This window comes from Pelophylax lessonae (genome assembly GCF_965119305.1).
Source record: "Pelophylax lessonae genome assembly, chromosome: 1".
NCBI lineage: Eukaryota > Metazoa > Chordata > Amphibia > Anura > Ranidae > Pelophylax > Pelophylax lessonae.
The window spans coordinates 57,930,740-57,950,891 of NC_138768.1; the positions used below are offsets into that span (position 1 = coordinate 57,930,740).

The 20,152-nt window shown below is 40.5% G+C and overlaps 1 protein-coding gene across 4 annotated transcripts in view; it reads left to right on the top strand.

Moving 5' to 3' along the window:
• The window catches only part of DCC (DCC netrin 1 receptor), a 1,040,152-nt gene that overhangs the window by 968,972 nt on the left and 51,028 nt on the right, over positions 1-20,152 (top strand). For all 4 annotated transcript variants that reach the window (XM_082267705.1, XM_082267706.1, XM_082267707.1 and 1 more), the window contains exons 23-25: positions 10,563-10,722; positions 17,617-17,840; positions 18,512-18,628. In XM_082267705.1, the coding sequence (XP_082123831.1) occupies positions 10,563-10,722; positions 17,617-17,840; positions 18,512-18,628 (501 nt within the window). The remainder of the gene's footprint in view (positions 1-10,562; positions 10,723-17,616; positions 17,841-18,511; positions 18,629-20,152) is intronic.

A 20,152-nucleotide genomic window follows, 5' to 3' on the forward strand; every position in this document is an offset into this window, starting at 1 on the left:
CGCGGGAGCGCGCCTCCGGCCGCGTGCGGGAGCGCACCTCCGGCGGCGCACACTCGCTCCCGAGACCCTCGCTGGCTAGCGACATAGTACTACTTCACTTTGCCTGTGAGGGGCTGACTGGTTAATTCTTCACTTTTTGAGTTCAGGTTTACTTTAAGGAGGCTGACTGGGTGTTACTTAGAGCAAGCAGAGGCAATGTTTTCAGAAGAGTAGGAAAGTGCTAATTCCTATTCTTATCCTCCCAGTGTTCTACCTATACAGGTCATTAATCACTTTATTCAAAGCTTGCAATTCAATAATCTACATGAGCAACATAACTGTGAGGAGACGTTTCTTAATGAAATGCAAATTACAAAGCATTAACCTGGGAATCTGCATTCATCGCCAGTTCTGTGCGCGTTATTAAAGTGTATCAGGGTTAGTACGGTTTCATTAAATTAGATCATGATTAACTTCAATATTTAGTGTTACGAGGGTGAATTAAGCGCAAATGGCACATGGGTGTCATCAGGAGGAGATCAGTGTAACTACAATGGTTCACAGTCACAGGTGTTTTCATGGCTGTTCCAAGGCAAGGTGGAGGAAAATAGTCTCTTACTTTGTGGGTGCCCTGCCTGTGGAAGAAGAGAAGCAAATATAGGGCTGCATCATACTGGTGCAATTAAGTCTTGCTCCCAGTCACTATACACACTAGGGTTGATTTACTAAACTGGAAAGTGTAAAATCTGATGCAACTGTGCCAATCAGCTTCTAAATTCAGCTTGTTCAATAAAGCTTTCACAAAAAAAAAAAAAAATGATTGGTTTCTCTGAAGAGCTGAACCAGATTTTGCACTTTCCAACTTAGTAAACTTGTGACAAATGTCATAATTTTCGACAACAACCTTTTTTTTTAATTGCAAAAAGGAAATTAGATGAGATTTTACATTATAGTGTATGTGCATCTCTTGCTAATTAATTTTCTAGTTAGTCTTCTTTGCCATCTATCTTACATAGGGCAATAGGTCAATGCACTTAATTTAATGATGCAGAACATACATAGCCTTGTGGGTGTGCCGCATCACCATGATAAACGTTTGCTTATTAGAACTGTACTAAATACTTATTATCTACTGATGATGCATTCTTCCATGTGTTGTAACATCAATAAAATAAGTGTTCCCTATTGTTCCATTTATTGGTTAGCTAGGGTAGGCAGGAGACCAGAGTGGGAGAAGGACTCAAGGTACAGATATGGAAAATAGCTAGTAAATGGTTCTTTTTCTTTACAGAAAAACACACAACACACTAGTGAAAAATGAACAACCAGCTGTCGTTGCAATACTCCCCCTATTTTCTAGGGTGTGAACAACAGCCGCCACACAGGAATCTGATGTGGCGGTGTGACGTCACCCATGTAGCTTAGCCCCATGTGTTTCCCACCACCGCACACCCCCCAGGAGGCGCAGCCCTGCCCTATGCGTTTCACTCCACCGTACATCATCAGGAGCCCCTCCTATTCGGAAGACCTGGAAGCAAAATCAATGTTAGCTTTCTTGTGTAAACTACTAATCCCATCACCATCCCCCATGTAATGAAGATGAACAAAGGCATCTATGTTTGAAACTTAGTCTAGGTAGTAACTAAAGCCTCGTACACATGCGTCGAAATTCAGCCGGGAATTTTCGTCCGACGACCGATCTGCCGATTTTCGGCTTGTTAGTATGATGCTTCCGACAACCGACTCCGACTCTTTGGCCGAAAAAATCCTGGTGTGCAGGCTATAAAATTTTTGTCCACCATCAAAACACGGCCGATTTTCGTGCAGTCAGTACAGATTTCGACAGGGAAAAATCTTATGAGCAAGACTGGGCATGCTCAGAGAAGAAAGAACACAAAGAAAGCAAACCAACACATGACATCACTTCTGAAGTAGAATTTTGTCGTTTGGGAAAATTCGTGTGTAGTCTAGGCACATTCCAACCAACAAAACACAACTCTGGACAAAAGACGGACGACCGGTCGGCGGAAATTCGTTGCGTGTGTACTAGGCTTAAGACACCTTCCATAGATACAGTGCAGAAGTAAGCGTAGCTACCCATGCAAAGGAAGCGTGTTATTCGCAGCATTACCAGCTGAAAATAAGAGGAAACCTGAAAAAGGAAAATAATGCAGCCACCACATCTAGGGATTGATAAGCTACACTTTATTACATTTTCCTTTTTTGGTCTATATCCACTTTATAGGTTTTTTAAAGCATTAAAACAAGTGTTCATAAATGTAGCATCAGCTACACGGCTGCCCACACATTTCATAGTAAAACTTTAACAAAGGTTTGTTTTATTTTCTGTATGAAATAATTGGATGCTTGTCTGGGTCAAGTCAGGGTTGTGTTTTTGCCAAACATTTTTGGCGCTTAGTGTTATCCCTCTCTCCCATGTCAGCAAGCCGGGGGATAAGTAATAAAAGCTCTTACCGTCACTTACTGAGTCTGCGTTTGACTGATCAAAGCTAATATTTGGTGGCAACCAGAGAATTACACTATATTTTTTCTCCTACCTCCAGCACCTTAGGAAACTGACTCTTAAATATGAATAAAAATTGAAATTCAGGAAATCCATAATGATTAATAAAGACAAATGTATTTTATAATTAGGGGAGGATACAAACAGAGCCTACACAACAGCCTCTGCATGCTTAGCCAAGCTGAAAATTAATATTGCAGCAGGATACTATGTTTAATTTTCTTCAAAATGTCTGTGGGGAAATAAGATATTAATTAAGTGGAGGTTTGTGCAGGATGTGGCAGGAATTCATTGATTGCTACAGATAAATTACTTGCAACCGGGTTTTATTTAAAACCATAGTCAAGTCTCTCTCTGGGGATCTAATATTAGGCTCCGGATGTATAGAAAACATTTGAGTGGTCTATAATCACAGCATGATCAGAAGTTTGCCCACAGCTACCTCTTTCACTTTGAGCTTATTTATCAACAGGGCCTTATCATATAAAGCAGCCTTTCTCAATCAGTGTGCCGTGGCACACTAGTGTGCCGCCAGAGGTCCTCAGGTGTGTCACGGGATCATTGGAGAGAAGGGCTGTCAGATGAGCCCGATCTCCCGATCCCCTGACAAACTTTACATCGGCACTGATAGAGAGCTTGGTCAATCTCAAAAGTGAAAGTAAAATGAGGGGAAGAACGAAGAAAGGGCATAGACCGACCCAACTAGTAGGTCAAGCTATGTCCTAGAAAGGGGGGGGGGATTTAAATGTGCCTCTATAAGTCACCAAAATATGCATATGTTTATACAAGTCATCAACAACGCACATGTATTTAAAAAAGTAATAAATCTTTATTTATACATACAATAAAACCAGTAAGTACGTCATTCTATCTACATAGATTCGAATAGAAGCATCAATATATTGTACAACATTTACAAAGTATATGAATAATGCTGGAGCTACGCGTTTCGCATTATGCGCTTCCTCAGGGTCCAGCAAAGAGATGTATTTAGATAGAGAATCAATCTTAGCAGTCCTAATTTGAAGATCACGGTAGATAACGTAGATCGTGCTTGTTTTAGTTTAAAATCAAACTGTGTAGGGGAGGAGCCATAAGCCCAGGGACTCATTTTAGGGGGTCATGCTTATGGTGACAAGGATATTAAAAACCGTGTATAAAGCGTGGGTTTAGTGGCCAAAATGCTGGTTATTCAAAATATCTCAAACACTTATATTCACAGGTGAGTGAGTAAGCGTGCAAAAAAATATATAGCCCTCTTCAAAATTAGGGATGGTTATAGTAAAAATAGTGTATAGTTAGATAAGGCAGGATCACCGAATACACTGGGGTTTTGGCTCACTTCCGAGATCGGACAGCTAAAATCCAAGGGTCCCACAAAGATAGAGCCGTCTGCTGCAGCAGGTCTGTATTCAGACGAAACGCGTAGCTCCAGCATTATCCATATACTTTGTAAATGTTGTACAATATATTGATGCTTCTATTCTAATCTATGTAGATAGAATGACGTACTTACTGGTTTTATTGTATGTATAAATAAAGATTTATTACTTTTTTAAATACATGTGCGTTGTTGATGACTTGTATAAACATATGCATATTTTGGTGACTTGTAGAGGCACATTTAAATCCCCCCCCCCTCTCTAGGACATAGCTGACCTACTAGTTGGGTCGGTCTATGCCCTTTCTTCGTTCTTTCCATATTGCATATGGGGGAAGGTGCCATTATATTCTCTATTTAAATAGGCCCTAATCTCTCCTTCTACATACATTTTTCTAAAATGAGGGGAAGTATGCTGTGCTCTCTGCTTCCCCCTACAGTGCAGTACCCGGCTAAATGAAAAAGGTACTGCGCTAAAATGATTCAAAAGACTTTATAAATGTGTGTGTGTGTGTATATATAAATATATGAGTGTGTGTATGTATGTGTACATATGTATATGTGTGTATGTATGTGTACATTTGTGTGTGTATGTATGTGTATACGTGTGTATGTGTGTGCATGTACATGTGTGTGTGTGTTTGTATATATATATATACAGTATATATATATATGTGTGTGTGTGTGTGTGTGTGCATATTTTAATTAGTGAACGACCGATATCGTTTTGTTTTTGTGCCGATACCAATATTTTGGTCATCGGATATCGTTATCGGCCGATATTGCCCGATATTTTCGGACATTTAAAAAAATTTTCACAGGTACAGTTGTGGAGCGATTTGGGGGTCTAAAGACCCCAAACCCCTCCTCTGCACTTAAAAGCATTCAAAACAGCCAAGTTTGGCTGTTTTGAATGCTGTCATTTTTTTACATGGAGACCCGATCAGAGCCGAATGCAGCTTTGATTGGGTCTTCTCTTCGGTGGCCGTGGAGGTAGGAGGCCTGGGTGTCCCGGTGAGACGGGAGACCCGGGCCAGCCGTGGAAGGCGGTGGAAGAGGGGGGCGTCCTCTCCCGCTCCTTGTAATGACAGCAGACCGTCAGCTATGGACGCCGGTACCGGGGTGGGGCCTCTAGCTGCAGGCATCACTGCGGTACAGCACTTTCCTGGAATATCGGCAATATCAGTAACCTCAGGGGCCAATTCGGATATATCGGGGAAAGTGCATATCAGCCCCCGATATATCGGCATTGCCGATAATCGGTCGATCCCTAGTTTTAATCCTGACCCCCCTATTCCTGTACCATCAGAACTGCTTTTGTAGGTATTGTTTGTGAAAGCAGCAAGGACTGCTGCTACTCTGAAAAGCAATCCATGCTCAGATCGCTTTTCAGAAGCATTTAACAAGTGGTAAAGAGACAATATGTTGCCTCCTCACCACCTGTTTGAAGCCCATAAATGTAGCATTACCACACCATGCAATGCACACAGTTGTGGGGTGGTTGCAGTGCAGCCCCATTCACCCTGGGATTACCTCCAGCTGCAGCCACAGCATGTGTACCCCCCCCCAGCTGCTGTCTTTGCAGCTAAAGGGGGAGAAGTTGGGGATGGTAAAAAATGCTCAACCATATGACAGAACTGCTAGCAGGAAAAAACTAGAGAAACTCGATACAGATACAGACAGCAATAAAGCTTCATTAGGTTTCTACTTCTTCCCTGCTAATCTAAGTAGCTTCTTCTTTTCAAATGATTGTCTGGAACTTACCCAAGTAATTATAGCCATACCTATAATTCAGTCACCCTAAAGAAACTGTTGCTTGAAAATAAAAAAAAAAAGCAAAAAAAAAAAAAAAAAGACACTTAATTGTTATCTGTCTAGCATGTGTAGTTTTGTGTCCTGTGTTGATGTAGGACTCTTGGGAGAAACAACAGCAGCATACAGTGAGAAATCAGGCATACATAATACATTTTCCACCAGATGTTGGAGTGTGTCTGTGGTAATGTGTGCCTATTTAGACAAAAGAGTGTTTGTGAGGTCATGGATAAGACCTGGCTACCAATCGGCATGCCAGTTCTTCCCTAAGGTGTTCAGTTAAGGTCAGGTCTCTGTGCAGGCCACTTGAGCTCCAAAACTCATCAAATCATGTCTTTCAGGACCTGACTTTGTGCTCTTGGGCAAAGTAATTTAGGATTTCCACATTTTGACCAGAGAGTGCAAGAAACAGCAGACAGTGACCAAGATTTGTCTGTATCCAAAAAATGACTGGCAAAAAGGCCAAAACTCTTGGGCAGATACAATGGTTTTTCTGGAGTTGCACCTTAGTGTTCAGACCACATCAGCTATCCTGCTGCAGTAGGCCATGGCCAAATCCAAAATGTTGAGTCTTTGGAAGAGTTAATGTAACATTTGCATTCCACTTTTCTCTTTTGAGCCAAGCTTATTGTAATTTTGTGAAAACCTTACTTTAAGGGCTGATTCTGAAATGCCAGTAATAAGCCAACATTTATCTGTCAATCCTGTCTGCCTTCAACCAGCCTTTCAACTTCCCACAAAACAGAAGATTGTGGCTGCTTTTGAAGAGATTCTATTCTTCTTGATGATATAAAGGGAAGCATTTGAAACCTGGCTCTGTGCACCTAAGCTACATAATTTGGGGTTTCTACATTTTGGCCACAGAGTGTAGAAAGTAGCAAACTAATCTTAGTAAACAAACAAAAATTTTCCAGCACTCTTAGGCCCCTTTCACACTAGCGGACCGTTCAGATCCGCCTGTCAGTTTTTCAGGTGGATCTGAACGGATGCCCATGCATCTCTATGGGGCATCAGATGTCAGCGGAGACATGTCCGCTGACATCCGATCCAATCCGGTCCGTCAAATCTGGACGGATGGAAACCCTATTTTCCATCCTTCCAGCGGATCGGATCAGATGGGATCGGATGAGAATGGACAGGCAGTCTGTTCCTATCTGATTCCCCCATAGAGAACAGCGGGGACCTGGCAGCTCTGTCTCCGCACACACCACGGAGACAGAGCTGCCATCTGCCTGCTCAGCGGGGGATCGGCGAATCGATCCCCCGCTGAGATAAACAGAGTCCGTCAACGGACTCCCTTGTGTAAAAGGGCCTTATAAGCTATCCTGCAAAAAAAAAACAAAAACAAATTGACCCTGTCTAACAATTCAACACAAAAACACACACTTGCAAATATATGTGAAAGTCACAGTGTCTACATCAAGGCTCCTCAGTATACTGCGGTCCTAATTGTGTATCAAAAAATAGGCTGGTAAAATTTACAAATCCTTTAGCAGATTCAAATGTTTTCCTGGAGTTGTACTTTAATGATCAAACCTCACTGTCCCTCCTGCCACGTCAAGCCATGGAAGATGAGGCTCATCCAAAATTTCAAGTCTTTGGAAGGGTTAACATAACATTTGCATTCCACGTTTCTCTTATGAGCCAAGCTGAATGTCATTTCGAGAAAACGTTACTTTAATGGCTGATTCTGAAATGCCAGTAATAAGCCAAAATTTCTCTGTCAGTCCTGTGTGCCTTCAACCAGCCTTTCAACTTTCCACAAAACAGAAGAACGTGGCCGCTTTTGAAGAGACTCTCTTCTTGATGAGATAAAGGGTAGCATTTGAAATCAGGTTTCTTTATTCTTCATCTCCCTGTGTAAAATGTAGATTCATCATAAAGGAGAGGGGCATTTGTCTGGGAATGGCTCCTGCAAATAAGCAATGGAAATGAGCTTATGTAAAATCTGACATGAAACGCCGTTGGCCTCCTATGACAAGCTTTGCTTGTGGCAAGAAAGAACCTTAGCTACTCGCACACATTTTATGAAAGTAGGGGCAGTGTTAACATTTTGTTGTGGTTTCAAGAGGAACACGAAGCTTCCCTTATCCTGGGTTTAATAACACCAACAACATAATCCCAGAACCAGTTATTCTCTCCCCCATTTACATATCCATAGCATCATGGTAGCTGTAAAAACTCAGGGTATAGAAGAGTCCTTCATGTTCAGATCTTTGTTACAATAGGCCAGGGTTCTTCAAACCTTCTAACAATGGGCCAATTTACTTTCCTTTAGGATTTAGGGAAGTTGGACTGTGAAAATTCCCAAATATCGCTGAGAGGAAACAATCCCTCAGGCTTTGTGGTCAGCGGGAGTAAAAAAAATTGCATAGCACCTGTGCCCAGTAAGAGGAGTAAATGTGCCCCATCAGTGGTATTACCAGAAGGCTTTGTGGTCAGCGGGAGTAAAAAAAATTGCATAGCACCTGTGCTCAGTAAGAGGAGTAAATGTGCCCCATCATTGGTATCACCGGGAACACAAAGCTCCCCTTATCCTGGGTTTAAGAACACCAACAACATAATCCCAGAACCAGTTATTCTCTCCGCCCTTTACATATCCATAGCATCATGGTAGCTGTAAAAACTCAGGGTATGGAAGAGTCTTTCATGATCAGACCTTTGTTACAATACGCCAGGGTTCTTCAAACCTTCTAACAATTGGCCAATTTACTTTCCTTCAGGCTTTAGGGAAATTGGACTGTGAAAATTCCCAAGTATCACTGCGAGTAAACAATCCCTCAGGCTTTGTGGTCAGCAGGAGTAAAAAAATGACATAGCACCTGTGCTCAGTAAGAGGAGTAAATGTGCCCCATCATTGGTATCACCAGAAGGAATAGTGCCCCATCGTTAGTGTCAGTGGGAAGAACAGTGTCCTAAGGGTCAGATAAAGACTAGAAAAGGGTCACGATATGAAGACCACTGCAAAGACCAATTCCAAACACCTGCATTGGGACCCAGAAGAGTTTAGCTAGCCTTGGAGCCAAAATTTGCCGAGCACTAATATAAATAAGTCAAAATAAATTCTCAACATAAATTAATATAAGAGCGAAGCATGACAACGCACACGGGGGGCCTGGAAAAATACTGAAACGCATTACCCATAAATCACATTGATTGTGAATATTGTTTTCACATCAATATTGGATGAAAGTCCATAGCGCAGCATCACTGCAGACATCAAGGTCTTCCCATAAATCTCTTGTACAGAAAATATACGTCAAGACATCTTACAGACTGTGTGCAGCTTATGTGACGGATGAGCGGTGCAGTTTGCTGAATGTGCAGATGGCATTTTGACCGTTAAGCTTTTATACGCAATTTATTTTGTTTTTGTATTTTACTTAAGTACCTGAGAACATGCCATATTGAAGGCAAACTCTGTTAAGAATACAGATGAACAGTAAAGCTATAAAATATCAGAATACTGTATAAGCACTTGGTAAATGTCATCTTAAGCTGCAGCAGATCCAACAAAGGTTATGTAAAAGTTTCAAGACATTTGTGGGTGCGTGAATAATGGTTCCGGAGCAGGACCATAGTTAGACATTGTGCTAGACCACCTGAATGATGACCCCCCCCCCCCCTGTACAAAGCTCCTTCCCTTATGTCATTTGGTTGTCTTAGGCTACGTTCACATCTAGGCGTTTTGGGGGCGTTTTTGGGGAGTTTTTCCTGCTCTAGGATCAGCTCTCAAAACGCCCAACAAGACAAATCCTATTCATTTCAATGGCCCCTGTTCACATCTGAGCGTTTTGACGCCGTGAGCAAAACGCCCAACGCTCAAAAAAGTACATGAGCTTCTTTTTGGGCAGATTACAGGTATTTTCCATTGGTCTCTAGTCAATCTAAAAACGCCTGCACAAAAAACGCCTGTAAAAACGCCTGTAAAACGTGGTAAAAACGAGGTAAAAATCGCTGTAAAATCTTGGTAAAAAACACGTGAAAACACTACGCTCAGGTGTGAATGTAGCCTTAGTCAAAATGAATGCTTGAATGCACTATTTGGAATATCAGGAAAAAGGAGTGCCTGATGTCCAAAATAATACAAGTTCTTTTGGACATTGGGTGCCCCGTCTTTCCTATAAGTCTACATGTGGAAACAACCGTAAGCCGGTACCAGAAAAGCAATAGCCCAAGCCCTAAGAGGGTATACCACCAATATCCACCAATGGGCACAACCTACTTACCCAGCCAACAAAACCACCCACCCACAACCAGTGACTGATCCAGTCAGTCCAGCGTGGTCTTTAGCATAAACTGAATGCTTTCTTAGAAGCTACTTTTCAACTTTACAGGCCATAAAATAAGAAAGGTAATGTCTTCTGAACTATAAAAAAAAACTCTGTGACTCCTCTCAACATTTTCCCTTCCCCTGCAGTTCTCTTTTTTAGTTTGGCCCTAAAAGTCCAGAGGCAAACAAATACAAATACATTTTTCACAATTTGTATATTTTGAGGCTTGGTGCTGCTCCCTCTAACCCTGCCACCCTAAGCAGCTCCCATTGTCTTCTAGCACTGTTTGATAGAGGGCTTTACGTTGCATTGAATGACTTGTTTTTACAAATCACAAGCAGAGAAATGGAGCCATGCAAAGGATTTAATTGCAGATGCAAGCCAAAATATTTTATGGGTTACATTTTCTGCCAACAGTGTGCCACAATAGTCCACATTAATTTACATGGCAGTGTATTTTTAGATTACTCCAGATTCCTCCTTGATGGGTTAAAGTGGAGAAACTGTTTTTTCCTTTATATTTTTCAACAAACAGAAATTCCTATTTGTTATCATTTAACAATTGGTTATATTACTTTGTTTCACATTCTAGAGCCTCCCATTGGACAGATGCATCCGCCGCATGGTGTCACCCCACAGAAGAACAGCAATCTCCTGGTCATCATTGTGGTTACTGTCGGAGCAATTACTATTTTGGTGGTAGTCATAGTAGCTGTGATCTGCACAAGGAGGTCATCTGCACAGCAGAGAAAGTATGTAACTCTTTTGGTCAATCACTTTAAATATTTCAACTCAACTGAAAAATCCTTCTATGAATGTGGCTACAACAGTTCCATAGTGCAAATGTATGATAATACTGTATATGTCTAATGCAAAATGTCAAGAAACAATTGTAAGAGGATGCTGAATATATAAAGAAAAGACTAAAACATTTAAAACAGCTAGCACACACTCTGTCACATGGCCATATGTGATCCCCAACGCATAGTAGTAATCCCCACTTCGAGCTGATGAGTTTAAAGTGGATCTACACTGTATCTGAACACCACAAAACAAAAACACTATTTAATTAATTTTTAGTATTCAAAGCAAACTCCCTATCCATCCATGTCTTCATGCTTTATTTTGTTTGAGGGCAGATGGTTCAAGTAGCATTTTCTTCCTGCAGTCCATCTGCCCTTAGCTCAGTCATGTGGGCAGGAGGGCGTGCTTAGCTGAGAAAGACCCTCCCCCTTCCTGAAGACTCCTGGCATGCATGACATCATTTGCGTAGGCACACAAACTAGGAAGTAACTGAAGAAATGGTTAAAACAAATACATATAATATAGTTTCCTGTCTATTTACTAATGCTAGCAGCAAAAGGATTAAAAATAGTCACTATTGATTGGGAGAGTAAAGTTCCACTCTCTCAGGTGCATCTAATGTGTATTTAAATCCCAACTCTAGAAAAACTTTTTTTTAGCTCCTAATAAAGTTAATAAGAATCAGAAATTTGGTTTATTTTTAATGCATTATTTCTTCTTTGTGGCAAAGCCCATTGAAGTTCATGGAGGGCGAATCTTGTTATTCAATCCCAATGAAGTTCATGGAGGGCGAATCTTGTTATTCAATTTTGGACATTTGTATGACCAACTGATGTCAAAAAGAAGACATGTAAAACTAAACACTGCCAGGAAGAACATGTGCAAATGTCAACTTTAAAAATATAATGCAAAAACTAAAGAAAGAACGGACTTTACTGGTACTGAGGACGACACAGTGATATTTGAAACATAATACACATTTTCTTCAATCAAGTTAAAACCATATTTATAAAAGAAAGGGGGGGGGGTATGTACACAAATCCCCTATAAATTTGCATCCTTTAAAGTGTGTTAGTACTACATAGTATACAAGATTGCACCAACCACATATCATATGGTTCACAAGGTTGACGCGTTTCGCGTAAAGCTTCTTCATGACCTTTTTCTTAGGATCCAGTGAGAGCAAACCTAACTAAATAGAAAATCACTTTATTGACATAATTCTGTGCATCAGTACATATGTATCAATAGTTTATCATTCATGCGTGTCTACATACCACCGACGGCAGCTATAAGAGAAGACAGACCCCAGGGATATGGGGGCAAGATTCCAGGCAGCTATGTTAGAATTTAAGGTATTATCTGTAGTAACCAATAACATTCCCGGTTTTCAAACAACTACCCACAGCAGAAGGGTAGGAACACAGCATTGATAAAAAAAAAATATATATATAATAATAATAATAATAAAAAATAATATATATTTAAATGAGTCACAAAGCCTATTAAAGACCATAAACCATCCAGGCTTCAGATATAGAGATTGGCATTGGGTTGAACCAATATGCTTAGCACAGTAGCTGCTGCCTGTACTTGATCCATTTTCTAAACAAATGGGTACCCTCTAAAATGTGGAAAAATCTTTTATATATATATATATATATATATATATATATATATATATATATATATATATATATATATATTCACTTGATGTCCCGAGATTTGTGGTTGCACATTACAGTAGACATTTTAATTGTCAATCCTTTTCACTATTTTTTAAATTCCCTTTCCTATTTTTTTTAAATTTCAATTGTCAATCCTTTAATTAAATCCACTAGTTTTTTTTTTTTTTTTATTCCACCATGTAAATAACTCCTGCAGATTGATACCCTACAATTGTCCAGAGCCTCCTGAGCAGCAGTTCAGTACAATGCCGCCACATTCAGCATCCAGTGAGAAAAATGTTCCTGGATTTGTTAAGAATTATACATGAAATTACGTCTTTCTGAAAAAAAACATTTCCAGACTGCAGTTCCCCAGCTGCTGGCAGGGTAACAAGACAAAGAGATAAGACAAGAGCAGTGGAATTTCAGCTTGCAGTCAATTTAGATGTTTGGAAAGAAAAGAGCATCTATTATGACTTTTACAAGGCTGTGTACTCAAGAAGCAGCAGATATGTCTCTCTTAACCGCTCAAAAACCTCAGGCCTTCCAGACATCCCACGTAGCCCTCTTCTGTGTGTACGGCATTGATGAAAACAGAAGTTATCTACTAAAAACACAGAAAAAAAGTGCATTCAGAAGTTGCTGGTGGTCCATACACTATCTGAATGCTACCTTTTATTTTTATCCAAGCATAGATTGTGTGCACCAGGCCCCCTGAACTGCAGATCGCCATGATTATCGGTAATCACGTTTCCATTACACCCTGTTCTTGATTCAGCAATTCAGGAAATCCTGGGAGCATAAACTTATAAATTTCACCCATCAACAAATATAAGAGGGATTCATCTTAAAGGCTAAATTCAGCCTGTACAGTTAAGGGGCACAAGTAGCTAAAAAAAAAAAAAAACCAGCAGCTTTGTTGATTAATTGTATTGTCATACCTGTAGGCTATTTGAGTTCCCCCTTAGAGGCCTGGCTGAAAAACTCCCAGTTAGTAACTCCTACATCCTTTCTTGTTGCTAAGATGTGAAAACTATTGGGGGCTCACTCTTAGCATTACATGAACCAAAACCAACAGTTTTCACATCCTAGCAACAAGGCAGGATGTAGGGATGGCCTACAGGTATGGCAATACAATTATTAAACATTTTACACTTTTTGTTAAATAAATATATAAATACATAAATAAAAGTTTGTTTATACCTACTGGGGCCTCTTGACTTCATATACATGCTCTGTAGTAGCCCCATTTTTAGTCACTGGTTGTCCTTATCATTACACAATATTAACCCCACCGCAGTCTCCTAAAAGAATATTGGTTGAGGTGCATACAATTAATCCTTCCTTCCTTCCGTCCTCTCCATTTTCCCCTCTTAATTCTTTTCTCTCTTCCTTCATTTCCTCTCCACTCTTGCCCTCTCCACTATTCTTCTTCCTTCCTTCCTCCCTTTCTATTTCCTGTCCTCTCCACTCTTGCCCTCTCCACTATTCTTCTTCCTTCCTTCCTCCCTTTCTATTTCCTGTCCTCTCCACCTTTCCACTCTCCACTTCTCTTCTTTCTTCCTTTTTTCCTTTTCGCTCTACTCTTTCCCTCTCCACTTCTCTTACTCCTTCCTTCCTTCCTTCCTTCCTTCCTTCCTTCCTTCCTTCCTTCCTTCCTTCCTTCCTTCCTTCCTTCCTTTCTTTCTTTCTTTCTTTCTTTCTTTCTTTCTTTCTTTCTTTCTTTCTTTCTTTCTTTCTTTCTTTCTTCCTTCCTCCTCGAAATTTCTCTTCTCTCTTCCTTTCTTTCCTCTCCACTCCTGCCCTCTCCACTTTTCTTCTTCCTTCCTTCCTCCCTTTCTTTTTCCTGTCCTCTCCGCACTTCCACTCTCCACTTCTCTTCTTGCTTCCTTCTTTCCTTTCCACTCTACTCTTTCCCTCTCCACTTCTCTTCTTCCTTCCTTCGATCCTTCCTTCCTTTCCTCTCTTCCCCTGTCAACTTCTCTCCTTCCTTCCTTCCTCTAAAAAGAACAAGGGGCCTTGACCTGTGCAGCATCTGGGTAATATATATAGAGAAAATGGGATGCAGGACCACGTCCTACCAATGGTGGACTTTAGAGGCACTCACATAAGAAATATTAAATTTCTAAAAAAGTTTAATTTTATTAAGTTATTGTTAAAACAAAATAAGCATCATACAATTTATATTAAAAAAGATACAATACACATAAGCTTGTCACAAAAAGTGACATAGTGTTTCATCTCTGTAGCCTAACTTCACACAGAGGATATCTGGTGTAGTAGATTGACGCGTTTCGCTTCATGCTTTTTCAAGACCAACCGCAGATATGCCATTAGTTACAAAAATAATAAACAACATTATTTTATTATTGCAGTAATATATATATATATATATATATATATATATATATATATATATATATATATATATATATATATATATATATATATACATATGTATATATACACATATGTATATATTATACGCTTAACTTTAATTAATGATCACCTAACACGTCAAAAGTCCAACAAGATCGTGTATATCTTCCTTTCTGTCTCCTTTTCTCTCCACTCTTTCTTTCTTTCTCCTTCCTTCCTTCCTTCCTTCCTTCCTTCCTTCCTTCCTTCCTTCCTTCCTTCCTTCCTTCTCTCTACTCCTCTCTCCTCTTCACTCATAGGTGATGTGGGTAATGTACAGTAATGTATCATATGTTGTCAATGTAGTTATACCTGTGTCGGGGACTGTCTTTATGTAGAATATGGGATTATAATTGGCAGTCTCTCTCCCTCTGGGGATTTGGATGCAGACAATATCATCTATTCATGGATAAATAACAAGCATGTGAAAAGTTTTGATGGCCTGACATTGTAGATATTTTGCCCTCCAGACAAGGTTTTATTTCTTTCCCCATTAAAACAAACAAAAACAAAACCTTGAATCCCCAACTGGAATGCTAGGAATATTTATTTTGGTATGCAGAGTTTCAGATGAGTTGCTGTCATTGGAAGTCCTTGTAGTTACCCAGGGGACTTCCAGCGTAAAACTTACACTCTGGATCAGTAGGCAGCTGGTGCTAAAGTGGCATGGCACCTGGCACCCAGCCCCCTGAGAATCCAAATGTCAACTTTCTTCAACATCAATATCGGAAAAGTTTTCACAGTCCATCCCGAGCATCTGTATTTAATGCTGTTGCCTGCCTTCACTCGGCTGAGCACAAGTCTGATGAAACTGATCTGTTATCCCATATCAGAATAATAACTGTGTCCAGATCATTTCAATGGCTTCTCCATGCTTCTAACAGCCAGACACATGTGACGAAATAAGAATTTTATCTAATGTGCCTGGCCACTAAATCTTAATTTTTAAATATAATTTATGAGTGGCTTCAAGGCAGAGAAAAAAGGATATTCCGTAAATTAATTAAAACATTAATTTGAGATTTTTGTTATTCTTGTAAGCTGCGATGTCTCTGTGATGAGGGAAAGAGAATAACCTATGCAAACGACATTATATTACCAAAAGTATTGGGACTCCTGCCTTTTCACGCACATGAATTTTAATGGCATCCCAGTCTTAGTCTGTAGGGTTCAATATTGAGTTGGCCCACCCTTTGCAGCTATAACAGCTTCAACTCTTCTGGGAAGGCTGTCCACAAGGTTTAGGAGTGTGACTATGGGAATGTTTGACCATTCTTCCAGAAGCGCATTTGTGAAGTCAGGCATTGATGTTGGAGAAAAGGCCTGGCTCGCAGTCTAATAGCACTCTAATTCATCCCAAAGGTGTTCTCTCAGGTTGAGGTGCAGGCCAGTCAAGTTCCTCCACCCCAAATTTGCTTATCCATGTGTTTATGGATCTTGCTTTGTGCACTGGTCCAATTAATTTGGTGGAGGGTGGATTACGGTGTGGAGTTGTTTTTCAGGGGCTGGGCTTAGCCCCTTAGTTCCAGTGAAGGGCATTCTTAAGGCCAAGACATTTTGGACAATTTCATACTCTCAACTTTGTGGGAACAGCTTGGGGTTGGCCTTCCTGTTTCAACGTGACTGTGAACCAGTGCACAAAGCAAGGTCCATAAAGACATGGATGAGCGAGTTTTGGGTGGACTAACTTGACTGGCCTGCACAGAGTCCTGACCTCAATCCAATAGAACAACTTTGGGATGAATTACAGCGCAGACTGTGAGCCAGGCCTTCTCTCCAACATCAGTGCCTGACCTCACAAATGCGCTTGAAGAGTTGAAGCTTTTATAGCTGCAAAGGTTGGGTCAACTCAATACTGAACCCTACGGACTAAGACTGGGTGTTCATGTGTGTGTAAAGACAGGTGTCCCAATACTTTTAGTAATATAGTGTATATGAAGGTGTCAGACACTAGACTGTAATTTAAAGTGTATTACATAGAGCAGGGATCCTCAAACTACGGCCCTCCAGCTGTTGTAGAACTACACATCCCATGAGGCATTATAAAACTCTGACATTCACAGACATGACTAGGCATTATGGGAATTGTAGTTCCCGAACAACTGGAGGGCCATCATTTGAAGACCCCTGGCATAGAGTAAGGATGGGTTACAACCTGATACAGTTTTGTTTAATTGCTGTCTGTGTTACCACTGGACAGATTTACACTATGAGTTGTATTTATAAAAACTTTTGCATAGCTATTTGTCCAACAAACTGATGGTACATTTATTCTGTGCAAAAGGAGCAAAATCTAATGTTCTCCTTCTATTTACTGATCAGATAGAATGTTATTGATTCTTAAAGCAAATTACAGTAGTTTGGGAAAATACTGCATTATGGCCACTTGATGGAGTTGAGGATCATAAGAGTAAATATGATTCTCAGTTCTATCTAATGGCCGTAATGCATTATTTTCCCAAATACACAGAAATACACAGAAAATTGCACCAGTGGTTAGCTGGATGAATAGCTATGTGAATTTTTTTTAAAAAATATACATGTTTCTATATTTTTTTTACTGATGACTATTGTTATCTGGACAAAACTAAACTACTAGGTATAATTTAGTTCTTTTTCAATTGTAGGGAAAGCAGGAAAAAGTTTTAATTGATTGTATTTGGTAACAGTTTCTTGTTTTAAAGTAATATTTAAGATGGAATATGTCTTTAAAATGTTTTCCAGCTGTTTTAATTTCCAGAATCTTATTTTCTCTAGAAAACGGGCCACACACAGCGCTAGTAAACGGAAAGGTAGTCAGAAGGAACTTAGGCCTCCAGATCTTTGGATCCACCACGAGGAGATGGAGATGAAGAACATAGAGAAACCAGCTGGATCGGAAACTCAGGGGCGGGACTCCCCCCGGCCCAGCTGCCAAGATATCACACCAGTTAGCCACAGCCAATCAGAGTCTCAGCTGGGCAGCAAAAGCTCACATTCTGGTAAGCTGTACTGGCCGACCAAACTTATTAGGAACCAAAATGTGTTATTATTCCTTTAAAAACAATGATGATATGCAACAATGATTTATAGTAGTAGTCTAAGTATATTTGTAAATATGGGAGTCGGCATCGGTGTAGAAAATGCCCCTGTGATCTGAGGTGCTGCTTGTTTCATTACTTTATTGCTTTTCTCAAAAGTCTGCACTGATATACAAGAAAATACTATTTTATTTTTTCTCAAGAAATGCAGATACTGTAAATTACTTTGGTGAACTACAGAACACCTCCTCCTATCCTCCTAGCCACAGTTTTACCGCCCCCCAGCAAACCCCCTGGAATTATGTAATGACAGGGCTGTACACATGCTGTGGCTGTGATGCTTTGCTTCATGGCCACAGCACTTTTAACTTGGGCTGCATGGTGTAACAGGTGGCATCTACTTTCAAGCTCACCAATTAAGAACAATGGGGCCACACAGCAAAAAAAAATTAGGAGGTAAAAGAAGTGCTGCAGATTGCTTTTTTTGGAGCGGCATACATTTTTGCCAGTGTGAAAGAGCCCTTACTCTGTATATTAACATTGGCACACTTGACGTAGAATTGAGTGTTGGTAGGGTTAAACTGTTTTATTGTTGTCCATGAACTCTACTAAGAAAGAATATCATCCCCCAGGTCCAGACACGGATGAAGTTGGGAGTAACATTTCCACATTGGAGCGCTCTCTTGCTGCCAGAAGGGCCACAAGGGCCAAGCTCATGATTCCAATGGAGTCGCAGGCCAACAATCCATGTAAGTGTCCATTAAAAATATAAATACCTCTGTTGACCAGACTGTGGTGATCCAGAACTCATCAGTAGAGCAAAGGACCTTGTACTTAGCACCAGTGGCGGCTGGTGAATGAAATTTTTTTTTGGGGGGGGGGGGAGGGTTGTGGCAAAATCAACTCCCAACTGGACAGTCAGCATCCTTACCTGCTCCTTCCCTGAGCGGCTGGGAGTCTCCTCCCTCTTCCTGGCCAATGGTCAGTAAAATCGCTTCTCTTTTTAGCCAATCAGGAAAGAGGTCTCATGACCTGCTTCCTGATTGGCTGGGAGGAAAATCAGTGTGATAATAACAAATGTTCATTCACTATTGTCATACAACTGGGTGGGCTCAGGGCACAGTGCTCTGCGCCTCGAGCCCACCCTTTTTTGAAGCCCATTAGAGCCTCTGGCTCTAATCACGTGCTTAAAAAAAAAAAAAATCAACACTCTCAAGCTCTCCTGCAGAATGTATCAGTTACAGAGATGAGACAAACCATTTAACACTGACATGCTTACAATGATCAGCTTTTATTTACGCATGTAAAATCTTTAACCCAAAAGTTAAAAAAAAACAGTTTGCTGTAACTGATTATAAAGTGTTAGCTGGAGTTTTGCTTAATTTCGTTGACTCTAAATCTGCTCGTCCATCTATCACTCCCTTCCTCCCAGACTGAACAATGCTGCTGAGTGTTACTGGCCAGATCACCAGGTGAAATCAGAGGGAAAAAGGCCAAAAATAAGAAAACTAATACCACATCTAACAATGGATTAGCTGAAATATATTATATTTTTGTTTTTGGGTTTAATACCGCTTTAAGTGTCAATTTAGCATTATCCTGTCTACAGAGTGTCAATGCTGCTGTGCAATTTCACTACAGGACAAACAGCGTTGTCACTTTGTTAGAGGAAATGGAAAAAAACGGATCAACTGGCTGAAACAACAGGTTAAAAAAAAAAAAACCTATCACAGGGGGACTCAGAAAAATAAATGTCAGATTGTGGCCTATACTGTATGCTATTTTTTTCTTTTGCCCAGAGTTCTACTTAACTAATTGATATCAAAGTGTTAACTTCTTGCGTACCCCTCCCCCCCCCCCCCAAAAAAAAAAAAAAAAGAAATCTGTTTGGCATGCATTAATAATCCCTGACTTATTGCTAAACTTATAAAGGGAACCTGGTATCAGTGCTGTATTTTGGCCTAGGCCAACAAGGCCCAGGCCTAGGGCGGCACTATGCAGGGGGGCAGCAGAAAAGTGCCCCCCTCCACTCCACCTGAGACTCTATTGGCCACTGGTTTCTCTCTCTCAATCCTCTCTCTCTCTCTCTCTCTCTCTCATCCTCTCTCTCTCATCCTCTCTCTCTCTCTCTCATCCTCTCTCTCTCTCTCTCTCTCATCCTCTCTCTCTCATCCTCTCTCTCTCTCTCTCTCTCATCCTCTCTCTCTCATCCTCTCTCTCTCTCATCCTCTCTCTCTCTCATCCCCTCTCTCTCTCTCTCTCTCATCCTCTTT